Source organism: Impatiens glandulifera, chromosome 4 (assembly GCF_907164915.1).
Source record: "Impatiens glandulifera chromosome 4, dImpGla2.1, whole genome shotgun sequence".
In the NCBI taxonomy this organism is placed as follows: Eukaryota; Viridiplantae; Streptophyta; class Magnoliopsida; order Ericales; family Balsaminaceae; genus Impatiens; species Impatiens glandulifera.
Window position 1 is genome coordinate 4,218,230 of NC_061865.1, and position 13,670 is coordinate 4,231,899.

The 13,670-nt window shown below is 34.0% G+C and overlaps 1 protein-coding gene across 1 annotated transcript; it reads left to right on the forward strand.

The window, feature by feature from the left end:
• The first annotated feature begins 10,355 nt into the window (after positions 1-10,355).
• On the forward strand, positions 10,356-12,840 carry LOC124934490 (DNA ligase 1-like). The gene is made up of 6 exons (XM_047475028.1): positions 10,356-10,535; positions 10,809-11,000; positions 11,069-11,590; positions 11,657-12,031; positions 12,304-12,522; positions 12,610-12,840. The coding sequence occupies exons 1-6, from the start codon at positions 10,356-10,358 to the stop codon at positions 12,838-12,840; spliced, it is 1,719 nt and encodes a 572-aa protein (XP_047330984.1).
• The last annotated feature ends 830 nt before the right edge of the window (positions 12,841-13,670 follow it).

Consider the following 13,670-nt stretch of genomic DNA (forward strand, 5'->3'; position numbering starts at 1 on the left):
GATGAATATAGTTGAAAACCATGTTTTCCAAAGTATAATATATTTTTATGAAACCCTAATTTTAAGAGTTATGGAATAATGGTGAAAGTATACTGATATATGAGAATTGACGGATGAATACAGGAGAACGGCTAACCAAGATAAACTTTGGTAGTTTAATTTCAAAATGCTAGCTGAGATTCTATGGGATTTGAGTTTCTTAGATGAGCTTTAGAAATATCTACCCAAACTGTAATATGGTCCAACCAACTTGTGGCTTTAGGGATGGACTCCTAATAGTACCTAACCAACTACAACTCAAAACACGTATCCTCACCTTCAGGATCAACTCTAAAAATTTAGGATCAAAATATGTGTTAAAGATGTAATTGTATATTCACTATGATAAAATATTCTAAAAACTCAAATATGGAAACAATGAAGTTTTAACTGTTTGTTTTATTACCAACAATCAATCTTTTTATCCATGAGTTACTCTTTGTATAGAAAGTAAATCATCACAACATTGTTTTGAATACTTAAATTTTTGTTGAGTCTTTGACTTACTATGCTTGTGTGGTGTAGGTACACAGACATGTCTTTTATGTGCTATGTGAAAAGAGACTTGGAGTGGACAATGTGCATGGAATGAGTGTGGGAGGAGAGACAAAGACCGAAGAACCGAATTTTGTAGCATCGCTTTACTAACAAGTGAATTATGTATATAAAACTTGTTAGTACGTAATGATATAAGGGGTACTCTTTAGTTTCCACATACGTGAATGATTTTTGTATATAAGTGTGTAAGCATGTTTTTGTTTCACTCATCTCTATTATAGTATAGAAAATAGAATTAATGATGTTTCAATTCTTATCAAAGTAATGGTCACGATCTTTAGCACTTTCACACTCATACTCCTCCTGTAATTGCACCTCCAAAATATCACCTTCAAGTCTGTAAATTATTTTAATAATGTTCAGCATGAAACTGTTTTCATTATGACTACAATAGTACTGCCAATACGGTCATGAGAGAATAATTATGAGCTAATTATGAATACATTAATGAGATGTATACTTTTAGGATGTATATTTTTATTCATCTTTATAACATGTTAAGTTGATAATAGGATGTATACTTTTATTCTAAGTACAATAGAACCATGAGAAAAGAAACCATAGCCAATGTTGTTGCACCCTCAGATGAGCCAGGCTGAGACAATGTCTTAATGGGGCTAGTAGAAATATTACGGGATCAAAACCGCATACAAAGTGAGCAAATGGGAACAACCACAATAATCATGATGGAGGCCAATCACCCGTGTATAAACAATTTATGGGTTTCAAACCATCAAAATTTAAAGAGAGCACATACCCAATTGTTGCTAAGAAATGGATGCAATCAATGGAGACCATGTTTGATTTTAGGCAAAGTAACAACTCAGACAATGTTATGTGTGCATCCTTTATGTTCAAAGATGATGCACGCATCTGGTGGCAGGGAGCTAAAATCACCCTAGACCTTAACTTAGTGACATCGGAAGGATTTAAAAAGTCTTCTATGGTAATTACTCCACCCTAAATATCAATAAATTGGCTCAGAAATTCCTAGAAATTCGTCAAGAGGATGCCATGATCACTAGAAATGCTACAATGGAGCTGAACCATTTTCTGAAGGGGCTGAACGCTACGATCCGCCGCGATGTCCGATTATGCAATTCATCTACAATGCGAGAAACAATCGATAGGGCTTTAATGGCCGAGAATGATAGACAGAACATTGTAAGGGAAGCACAGTCTCTATCAAGGGAGAAATTTTCAAGGATTGGTGATGAAAATGCCCTTTCAGAAGACATATAATCTGAATGCTTCCCACAGTAGTAAAAAAATACATGACCTGATTGATATCCACAACGCACTCAACAACAACAAAGTAGGATGCAGCCTGGAAAGCCAGCATCATCAGCATACCCTGCTAACATACCAGTCCGTCCCCACCCACACCCACTTGTACTCATTGTGGGAATACCTATGTGAGAAATTACCAGCAAGTTTCAATGTTGGTTATATATGTAAAAAAAAAAGCAAAACATTGAGAAATTACCAGCAAGTTTCAATGTTTGGCTTTAGGGATGAACTCCTAATAGTACCTAATCAAAACACGGATTACTTCTTGTTTTAAATATTTATTATTACTGTTTTAGTTCCTTATTTATTAAATGTATTATAAATAAAATTATATATATTAATAAAAATAATTTATAAAAAAATTTAAAATAAAATGTTTGTTTAAAAATATTTTATTCTAAATTATAGTTGATTTAAATAATTATATAGAATTATATATAAATTAAATTTATTAATATTAAAATAAAATCATATTTTCAATATATTTCTATTTTAAATAAAATCATTAAGTAAAAATGTATAATAATTTTTAAGCATATGAAATCTAATATAAAATTGATGTGGTGTAGTGATATTAATTTTTCCTTAACTAAACAAATATGACTATATTTGATATCTTTATACAAGTTCATAATTAAATATAATATATATTTTAAAAAAATAATAGGATAGAAATAATAAAGTAAATGATGAAATAATTATTAATATAATAAAAAAAATAAAATAAAAGGAGACGAGAGATAATTTATTTTAAATTATTTGTTTCATTTTGTTATTATATGTTAAAAAATGTAATAACTTGATTATATTTTACTTTGTTTGGTATTACTAGAGCTTGGTTTGAATATTTTTTTTTTTCATTTATTTATAATATTTTATTAAAGTGTTGATTTAGGTGAATTAATGTTCTAAAATATTTTTTAATTATGTATATATTATCAGTTTAATAATATTTATTTCTTCAACAAAGTTAATTATGTATAAAATATTTAATGAAGTTAATTTTATTTATTTAAATTTATGTATATATTAAAGAAATCAAATATGTTCACATTTTAAGAGTTTATTAATAATTTAAGAATGTAAGGGCCTTTGAAAATTTGGAATGGTGGGTACTAGCCTCCTGGCCCAACTGATTCTTGGCCCAATTGTTTCCAAAACTGAAAGATAATTTATTCTCTTAATTGTTTGAAATAATGATTAAAACATAAAAAATAACCAAAACAAATAGAATAATCAAGCAAAAAGTTTTATGGACAACATTTTTATTATTATATATCATATCATATTCTAATACATTTTTATTATTAGATATCATAATACTTTCCTGTCTAAATGAGAATCGAACCCGTAATCTTTGGTCCTCTTATTTGTTATCTTAGTTGGGTTATAATTTGTTAATGATTTTTTTTGACCTTAAACATTTGTAACCTTTGAAGATGCTTTTCCAATCTTGGCAATATCCTGAAAATACAAACAATTATAATTAAAATAGAACAAAAAAGAAATTTCATAAAATAAACTTTCAATTATTACTTAGAAATGAACCTTTTTTTATTATTTATTGTAGCATGTCCATGTCTACATTATTGATCCTCCAAGGAATGTGAAATAGCAACAAGTTGCATCCTATCCACTTCATTTCAATTTGATGCTTTTTGAACTTTTCTGTAAAATTGTAAAACATATTAGTCAATATAGTCATTGTGTAGCCATCACATCAACTTAATAAAAATCGAATTAAAAAAAAAAATCGTAATTCTCTACCATCTTCAAAATATTTCACCTATCAAATATAATCTTAACATCATCAACATTCTATAAAAAATGGAAGAAAATGAACTAATTGAGTGACTAAAGAACAAAAGTGTTTTTGTTTCATTAGAGTTTTTTGAAAAATGAGGTAATGAGATGTATATGAGATGAATTATATTGCTCATTGACTACATTATATATACAGTAAATGATAAGCATGAAAAATCATATTTTACTTTTTTAATGATTTATTATTGGAATAATATTATATGCTAATTAATTATAATTAATTAGAATATTATTTCTCTTTTTTAAAATATGATGCTTTTATATAATATTATTGATATGAGATTACATAACAAATAGAGATGTGAGGATATATATACCACAAATAATTAAAATATAGAACTATAATAGAAAAACATAATCAAAAGTTAAAACATTTAAGGAAAAAAATCAATCCATTATGGAGAGATACATACAAAATATTTTTATTTCATTTTTTCCTTAATTAAATGTTTTAAATTTTGAATATATTTTTCTATTTATAATTCTATATTTTAATTGATTTGTGGTATATATCCTCACATCTTTATTTGGTATGTAATATCTTTTAAATAATATTTTATAAGATGCAAGGTATTTTAAAAAAAGAAATAATATAACTAATTATTTAATTAACATCTTATTTCAATAATAAATCATTAAGAAAGTAAAATATGATTTCTCATCTCATATACTTCCCATTATCTCATTTTTCAAAAACTCTCATGAAACAAAAGCACATCTATTTTTTAGGCTCTCAATTAGTTCATTTTCTTCTATTGCTTATAGAAATATTGATAATTGTTGATGATATTAAGGTTATATTTGATAGATGATTTTTTTTTTTGAGAATGATAGAGAATCTCAAAATAAGTAAGAATTTGAAATGGGTTATTGATAGATTTTAATTCTAAATCTATCAATGAAAGATCTTATAATCAAAATACTACAATAAAGAATAATGTATTATTTTATAAAATAATTTATGGTATTTTTTTTTATGTAGAATTATATTCAGAGCATTAAATTTTAAAATAGGGATTTATTATATAAAACCAAATTAAGCCCACCACATTAATATTTAGATTGTTTGAATATAAATATTTGGATTTAAATATTATCTCATTCAATTTTTTATGAAGTGTATATAGGAGATAATTAATATGAAAAGGAATTCAAAAAATATTACAACTATAGAAAAAGGATTTACATAATATAACAATCTTTTCATTTAATTACATTAAGTGCTCTAGATATATATTACTTGACTAATTCCAAATATTTCTTTATCATTGTTAATTTCTTTCTCTTAATTAATTAGATTGAGTAACTTTTTTCTTTTGAAAAAGTTCCATGAATTAACTACAATAATAAAATTATAAACTTGTAATTAAAATAAAATATAAACCAAAGGTAAGGCCACTTAGGTTTTGGGATTAGAATTTATGGGGCAAGGATTTAGGTTAAGTGATTTGTTTTGTTAAATTTTAATAATTCAATAATATATATATAATATTGGTTAAAAAGTACATGAATATTTTTAAAATAAATTAAAATACATATTAATATGCTAAAGCTCATTTGATATTGATTTTATTTTATTATTTTTGGGCTTTATCCAAAAAAAAAATTGGGTTGATAAATGTACTGAGTTTTTTTTGAGGTTTTTAATATAAAATATTAAAATATTTTTTATTATTATTTAAAATATAAATTTAATAAAAGTAGAGTATACATATATTAATTGATAAATTAAATAATTTAATGATTATATTGATAATGATACGACCAAACAAAAATTAAATAATAAAAATAAAATAAATCAAGATGAAAAAAACTTTAAGAATCCAAATTCAGAGAAATTTTGGATATTTGGTTTGACATGACTTTTGAGTTGATAATTTATTTATTTATTTTTCTTAAGTTGATCAATAAAATTAATGGTTAATGGTTGAATCATCCAGTTATTAAATAAATAAAAATGTAATAAAATCGTTCAAACATCATGCTTATATTGGTGTAAAACTTAAAAACAATAAATTTAAACTGATTTTAATATATATATATATATATATATATATATATATATATATATATATATATATATATATATATATGAATTTGCTAAGATCCTTGTTTAATATGTAACCAAATGGAGTTAACTTTGTACCTTTGAGTGTTGTCATTTTATTACGCGATTCAATATTTCAAGAAGCGGAGGATTCAATCAATTTCAACTATTATGTAGATAATATTTTGAATCTACCAAACAAACAAAAATAACTAACCGTGATCGAATTGCTAGAGTAGAGTGCGTTTGGCTCGATCAATTTCAAGTATTTCATCATGAACCGTGTGCTCCAAAATTAATGTCTAATATAATACACAAACATTCATAATAATTAATAATAATTAACGCATGTTATTGATGTTGTTGCGCAAAGTATTTTTTGTCTTGAAGCTACAACATTAACTCAATTGTAAATAGTGGATGTGATATAAGATATTTATCTAGATAATATTTTGAATCAACCATGCTAGAATAGAGGGAGTCTGGAGGGATCGAATCACTTGATGTCAGCATAGTTGTAAGGGAGGAGAAAAGCATGAGACACTTTCTCGCATGAAATGTTTTGTGTGAAACTAAAAATGCGCCGAATATAAAAAGAACCCCTTCCCCTGAACCCCTAGGGTTTGACGGCCCAATAAGAAACAAAATATTAAGTTGTTTGATTAAATTTTAACGCGGTTTGGCGGCCCAACAAAAGATCCAATATTTAATTGTTCGTTAATTTTTAAGTTAAAATTTTATTTTCTTTCTCTTTCTGTACATTTGTAATTTGTTTTAGCACCGTATACCAATATCATGTTCCCTTTTCAACTATTGAAAATGATTTTTTTTTCTATTAAAATCAAAATTTAATTATTATTTTTTAATTATAGAGAATTAGCATGTTGGTGAAAATTGAACTCGTAATCTTTTGGTATTTTAGACGGACTCTAGTCGAATATATTTTTTAATCTTTTATGCAATACATTTTCCTTTACTAATACAAACAAAAGAGTTATATACCAACTGGACATTCTTTTGATATTTGCTCAACAACCTTTACGTTGATTTAGAAAATGAATAACTTGGATTAATTTAGCAAACTATATAAATAATTAGATTTTAATTAGATGGAGAGAGGTTGAGAAATATAAAAGGAATGAGTGCAGCTAGCAAGGGCATACAATTAACATACTAGGCTCGAACTTGAAACCACTAAATGAGGCTCAAACTTTCAACTTTGCCATTAAATGGGGCTTTTGTATAAACGATATTAGTCCATCAAAAATAACGTTGTGAGTCCACAAATAGGAGTATCACAAATAGGGGCCTGAACCGCTGGAGTAGTGATTTCTTGAAGTTAGTCCATGTTAGTGCTACGGTTTGATTTCTTGTTTGCAGGAAGGATCCGTACCATGTTCGAGCATCACCCAAGAAGTGGATATGAACAATCTCTACTTTAGTTGTGTCTGAGGTTCTATCGACCTTAAAAAAACTGCTCTGCTGAAATCAGCCAGCCCTCGACGTCCACTCCATCAAACTTAGAAAAATCAACTTTCGTAAGTCTTGTGGGCGGAACATACGGCCTCTCCCTTTCTGCACCTGATCGTGAAGAACCTATCATAGTTGTTCTTACTTGCCAAGGTATGTAAATGTTCTTCGATGGACCCGACCTTACTCTCCATCCATTTACGTACTTCCAATATCGTCTGGTTCATTGACTCTACTGATACACGCATGGAATCATTATCCGACAGATGTCTTGTTTCGACCATCGTGAATATCGATGGCTCTAATACCACTTGATACACTCTTTAGAAGAAAGATGAGAAAAGAAGACTGGTTCACCCAGCGATAAAGATCAGTGAAGGTTAAAAAGATTAGGGGTGAGGAAAAAGATGAGAAAAATGTTCTTTCATTCAGAAATTACTTGATAGTCATGTAAAGAGAGTCACTGATTATATTCTCAGCATATTCTCAGTACGGTTGTAACAACTTAAGACAACTGGCATAATAGACAGGGCCATAATTTAAGAAAGAAATAAGTTCAGGGACAAAATTAAATAAACATTAAAACAGAAAAGATAATAAAAAGAAAAACAAATGATATTCTTCATCAGGTTACTGTGATGTCGCCATGTGTTAACTCATGGGCCCTTAGATATTAGTTTTGACCAGCTTTCCTAACATTGCTTCCCTCTTCGAACATTCGACGTCCTCGGCGAATTCGACCAGATCTCTTGTTACGTTGACCCCATTCAAGCAGGGAAATTTGATCAAATGACCCTCAAAAGAGGGTCATTCCCATATTTAACCTCCAAAAAAACCATTTTGATTTTTAACCTTTTTTATAAAATTTTCCCCCTTTTACCCTTACTACTTACTAACCTTTTTTTTTCTTTTCCTTTTCTTTTCCTTTTCCTTCTTTTCCCCATTCCCTTTCTTTCTTCCCGTTTTCCTCTTCCCCTGAAGCCCGCGACGACCGTTGGCTTTCCCCGAGCATCCCGACCATTCTTCCGGTCCATTTTTTCCTACCGAGCATCCCGACGATCGCCAAGCACCAGCCGGACGATCTCCAAGCACCAGTCGGACGTTCTTCGTTTCTCGTCTCGTTCGAATCATTCAGAGACTGAGGTTAGTTCTCCTTTCTCATTCTAATCATTCAGTTTAGTTTATGAATTAATGATTACTGCAATGTGCCTAGATTACTGAAGTTTAGTTTAGGGATTGCTTCATTTCGGAAATGCTTAGTTAGTTTAGGGATTTTAATGGTTTTAGTGTTTTAGTTTATGGTTTAGTTAGGTTTGAAATACTTAGTTAGTTCTAGGGTTAGTTTTAATGTTTTAGAATAAGCTGAATGTTTAGTTTGTTGGTTTGTGAACATTTTCACGTGAATGGGGCTTGGGCGTGGGGCGTGGGGCTTGGGCGTGGGGGTTGGCCGTGGGGCGTGGGCGTGGAGCGTGGTGCTTGGGCGTGGGGCTTGAGCGTGGGGTGTGGGGCGTGGGGCGTGGATGCAATTATTAATATGATTTTACTGTTTTTGATCCACCAAACATTGTCTATATGATTTTAATGACTGTTTTTGCAGATGGCACCAAACGAAACCATTCTTAATGATTTTAATTGCCATGTTTCATGGAAATCCACCGGTTCCAGCTTGGCAAAGATAAAGGAGAGGTTTACTCACCATGATCTTTTGGATAGGGCTTTGCAGACCCAATTCAAGTATATATTCCAAGCCCCAACATTATTTTTTTCAAGAACCATACTCCATAAGATGCTTATCAGAAAAGTCAGCTCAAATTCGAAGGAGATAAGGTTCTTGGTCAATGGTAAGGAGGTCTGCTGGGGCATGAAGGATTATGCATTGGTGACAGGCCTCAACTTTGGCAGATTTCCTTTGGTGGAGGAGGTTGAAGAATGTCCACCCCTTGTCCTCAAATATTTTAAGGGTAAAAATGATGTTAGACTGAAAGAGCTTGAAGACATTTTCGTCGCATGCTCTGATAAGGAGGATTCATGGAAGATGGGGCTCATATTTCTCATTTAGCAGTATATGTTCGCATCTGATAATAGGAGGAAGATAAGTTTGAGATTTTTTCACATGGTGGAAGACATGAAGATGTTCCTCCAATTTCCATGGGGAAATGTGTCCTTCAGAGCAACCCTACAGGGTATTGACAAAGATATGAAACACCTCCGTGGGTTATATCTCGCCAAGAAGAAAAACTGGAACAAGAAAAACATATGTGATGTCGCTCATACTTTACATGGGTTCACACTAGCATTCCAAGTGTGGACCTATGAGCTTATCGATACATTCGTCCCCAATTTTGCTGAAAAGACACTGGAAGATGATATTACAAGCCCAAGGATAGTGCTCTATAAATCTTTTAGGAGTTATACCGGACCTGAGGTATCCACAGTCATCCAGAAGTGCACTGTTCAAAGAAAAATTCATGAGTCTACGGAGGAGAAGCGGATGTACTCTAGGGACGACTTTGAAGATATGACAGACAACATTTATAATGAATTCTTTGAATTTGATACGAGGAAGAGAAAGATTGAAGTTTTTGAAGAAGAAGAAAAACATGAAAGGACTCCCAAACCGCCAGCCAAGAAGAGTAGACATATTAGTTCCAAGGTCCCTAAAGTTAATGATGAAACTAGCCAAGAAAGCTCTCATCAAATCCCTTCCGCGACGAATCCTATTTCAAATGATGAAGACAATTCTACATCTTGTGCACCAAATCAAGTGTTTCAAGCCATAACTGCCAAACTTGATGAGCTGACAAATGATGTGAATGAGATTAAAAAGGATGTGAATGAGATTAAAAGTGAAATCAAGCTCATGAAGGAGAATCAACAACTTATAATCACATTATTGGGGCAAATAAATGAACAAAAGAATGGTGGAGGAGAAGAAAAAGAAGAGGCAGGTACTGCTGCACTTGTTACTGAGAAGAGGACGACAAAGAGGAAGAATAATGATCTTGCACTTGTTTAGAAGAGGACGACAAAGAGGAAGAATGATGATGTTGATAATGAGAATAAGACGAAGAGGAAGAATGATGATGTTGATAATGAGAATAGGACGAAGAGGAAGAATGATGAGTTGATGAACTCTAAGAGGAAGAATGACGAGGAGATGAAGAAGAGTAAGGAGGATGATGATGAGATTACGAGAAAGAGGAATGAGAGGAAGGAGAGGCGAGAGAGGCTGACGATTTTGTCCAAGCAGAGAAATGCTGATGAGTTGGCCAAGAAGAGGAATGCTGAGAAAAGGAAGTCGAAAAAGGTATAATTGCACACCCCACGCACAACTCCACGCACACATTTGATCCCCACGCCCAAACCCCACGGCCCACGCCCAAGCCTCACGCCCCACGCCCAAGCCCCACGCCCCACGCCCAACCACCACGCCCCATGCCCAAGCCCCAAGCCCCACGCCCCACGCCCAAGCCCCACGCCCAAGCACCACGCCCCACGCCCAACCCCACGCTCCACGCCCAAGCCCCACGCCCAATACCTCAAAATGTATATTAATCTCATTTCATTTTTGATTTTGCAGAACAATGAGGAGGAGGACGAGGACGAGGAGACTAAGGAGGAGGAGGAGACTTTGGAGAAGGACGAGGAGACTGAGGAGGAGGACGAGGAAACTAAGGAGGAGGATGAGGAGACCGGGGAGGAGGACGAGGAGACCGGGGAGGAGGACGAGGAGACTGAGGAGGAGGACGAGGAGACTGAGGAGAATGACAAGGTATGATATAGAACGTGCCAATCCCCACGTTCCACAATGTATATTAATCTGATTTTTTCATTGTGCAGAACGATGATTTGCGCCCCACGCCAAAAGCCTCTCGCAAATTGAGTTTTGATCGCCTAGAGGAGAAGAATGATGATGTGCACGACAATGATCATGTGCATGACAAGGATCGCCCAGAGGAGGTGGAGGAGGAGAAGAATAAGGAGAAGGAGGTGGAGGCTGAGAAGAATAATGATGATATGCAGGACGAGGATTCGCTCCCTATGCCCCAATCCTCTCCCAAATTGAAGGATGTGGATGAGGATAAGAATAAGGAGAAGGAGGTGCTGGACGAGGAGAACAAAGAGGTGAAGGTAAAAGCTGAGAAGAATAAGGAGAAGGAGGAGAAGAAGAAGAATGATGATGTGCAGGACGAGGATTCGCTCCCTACGCCCCAATCCTCTCCCAAATTGAAGGATGTGGATGAACATAAGAATAAGGAGAATGAGGTGCTGGAGGAGGATAACAAAGAGGTGGAGGTAAAAGCTGAGAAGAATGACAAGGAAAAGAAAGAGGAGGTGGAGGAGGAGACTAAGAATGTCAAGGTATTGCACTACACCCCACGCCCCACGTTCCACAATGTATATTTATCTGATTTTTTGATTGTGCAGGACGAAGATTTGCCCCACGTTCCAAAGGAGAAGAAAGAGGAGGTGAAGGAGGAGAAAAATAAGGAGGAGGAGACTAAGGAGATTGTGAAGGATGTGATTGTGGAGACTGAGGAGAAGAAGAAGAAGAAGGAGAAGAATAAGGAGAATGGGGTGAATGATGTGAAAGAATTGACTCCATCACAATTTGTTGGTACAAGTTTTCAGAGAAAGAAGATGAAGTCGAAACAATTGGGGGATTACACCGACCCTGGTGGGAAAAGGTTTAAACTAAATGATTCGGTTAAGGTTAATCCGATGTTACGAATTGACGAGGAAAAAATGAAGACATTCAAGAAATGGTTAAAGAGTGATGGAAAGGATTTCAAGGATTTGACGGTTTGCGATGGAGATCGTTCTTTATTCAACAGATTGCTCAAGCCTCAAGATTGGTTACACGATAAGATAAGTATTTTTGTTCTTTATTTTTGTTCATTGATTTTGTTCATTGTGTCCCCACGCCCAAGCCCCAAGCCCCACGCTCAAGCCCCACGCACCACGCCCAAGCCCCACGCCCCACGCCCCACGCCCAAGCCTCACGCTCAACCCCCACGCCTAAGCCCCACGCCCCACGCTCAATAATTTTGCTTAATTAATAATTTTTTTCGCAGGAGATAGATGCAATCTGTCATCTAATGAGACGAAGGGTTGCGGAGTTCCCTAAGACATATCCAAGAAATTTCTCAATTGCTGACTCTAAATTCTCTCAGAAGATGATGACTCGCTATGATATGTTTACCCCGAATCCTGCAGACTACCAATTCGAAGATTTCATGGAATACTTAGTTGGTGAAGGAAGTAATCCTTGGAATATTGTTGATATAATATATGTACCTTTGAACCTAAAGTAGAAGCACTGGGTCCTGTGCAAGATTCATCTACAAGATTGGTGCATATACGTATATGACTGCGAACAGAATATGTTCCCAAAGGATGAATATGACGACTTCATGAAACCGATGTGTGTAATGGTGTCGTACTTTCTTGAACAGGGATTCACCATAGGCGATAAGGAAAGGTTTCCACGGATGAAATTGGATAGGATGTCATATTCCATAATACCACACTCAACAGTCCCAAAGACAACCAAAAGTGGGGACTGTGGGGTTTTTACTATTATGCATTTGGAATACCTTACTGCCTTATAGGATATATCAAATGTGGTCACTAAAAATATGAATTTTTGGAGAAACAAATGGGCAGTAAGGTTATTCCATCAAATTGTAGACCCCTAATCTAAATTGAATATAAATAGTTAATTTGTTAATTTGTTGGCTTCAAATTTCATTATTAAATTAGTTAATTATTGTTGTCTTTGTTGGATTCAAATGACTGAGATTTTCCATGTATAACAAAACCTTAAATTAATTCAAAGAATAATATGTAAAGCCCCACGCCCCATGCCCAAGCCCTACGCCTCATGCCCCACGCCCAAGCCCCACGTCCCATGCCCAAGCCCCACGCCCCACGCCAAGTCTCACGCCCCACACTTGATCTCCACGCCCAAGCCCCACACCCCACGCCCCACGCCCACGCCCCACGCCCAAGCCCCACGCTCCACGCCCAAGACCACGCCCAAGCCCATGCCCAAGCCCATGCCAATACCTGCACAAATGTTTCCATAACCTACACATATATAAAACCAACACCTGCACATACATGACATATATTAAAAAACAAACACCTGCACAAAACCACCATATATATATATATATATATATATATATATATATATATATATATATATATATAAAACATCATGTGGAATAGTCACTGATTCAGTTGGTGCAAAAACATACAATTTAACAAAAAGATACAATTTAACCAAAAGAAATATTGTCTAGAGAATGTGGCAAAGATGAAGATGGTGAAGGTTGGGCCAACTGTGACGGTTGTGAAGGTTGTGACACTTGTTGTCTTGAAGTAGATGGTGCAGGCATCACTGCTTTGCATGTTGCCCTATTATGGCCTCGACCGC

What these genes read in the sequence shown, in the direction of transcription:
- LOC124934490 (XM_047475028.1), top strand. Translation starts at nt 10,356, where the DNA reads ATGAACTCTAAGAGGAAGAATGACGAGGAGATGAAGAAGAGTAAGGAG. An exon ending in AGAAAAGGAAGTCGAAAAAG is followed by an intron (nt 10,536 to 10,808) that starts GTATAATTGCAC and finishes TTGATTTTGCAG; the next exon opens with AACAATGAGGAGGAGGACGA. An exon ending in AGGATTTCAAGGATTTGACG is followed by an intron (nt 12,032 to 12,303) that starts GTTTGCGATGGA and finishes TTTTTTTCGCAG; the next exon opens with GAGATAGATGCAATCTGTCA.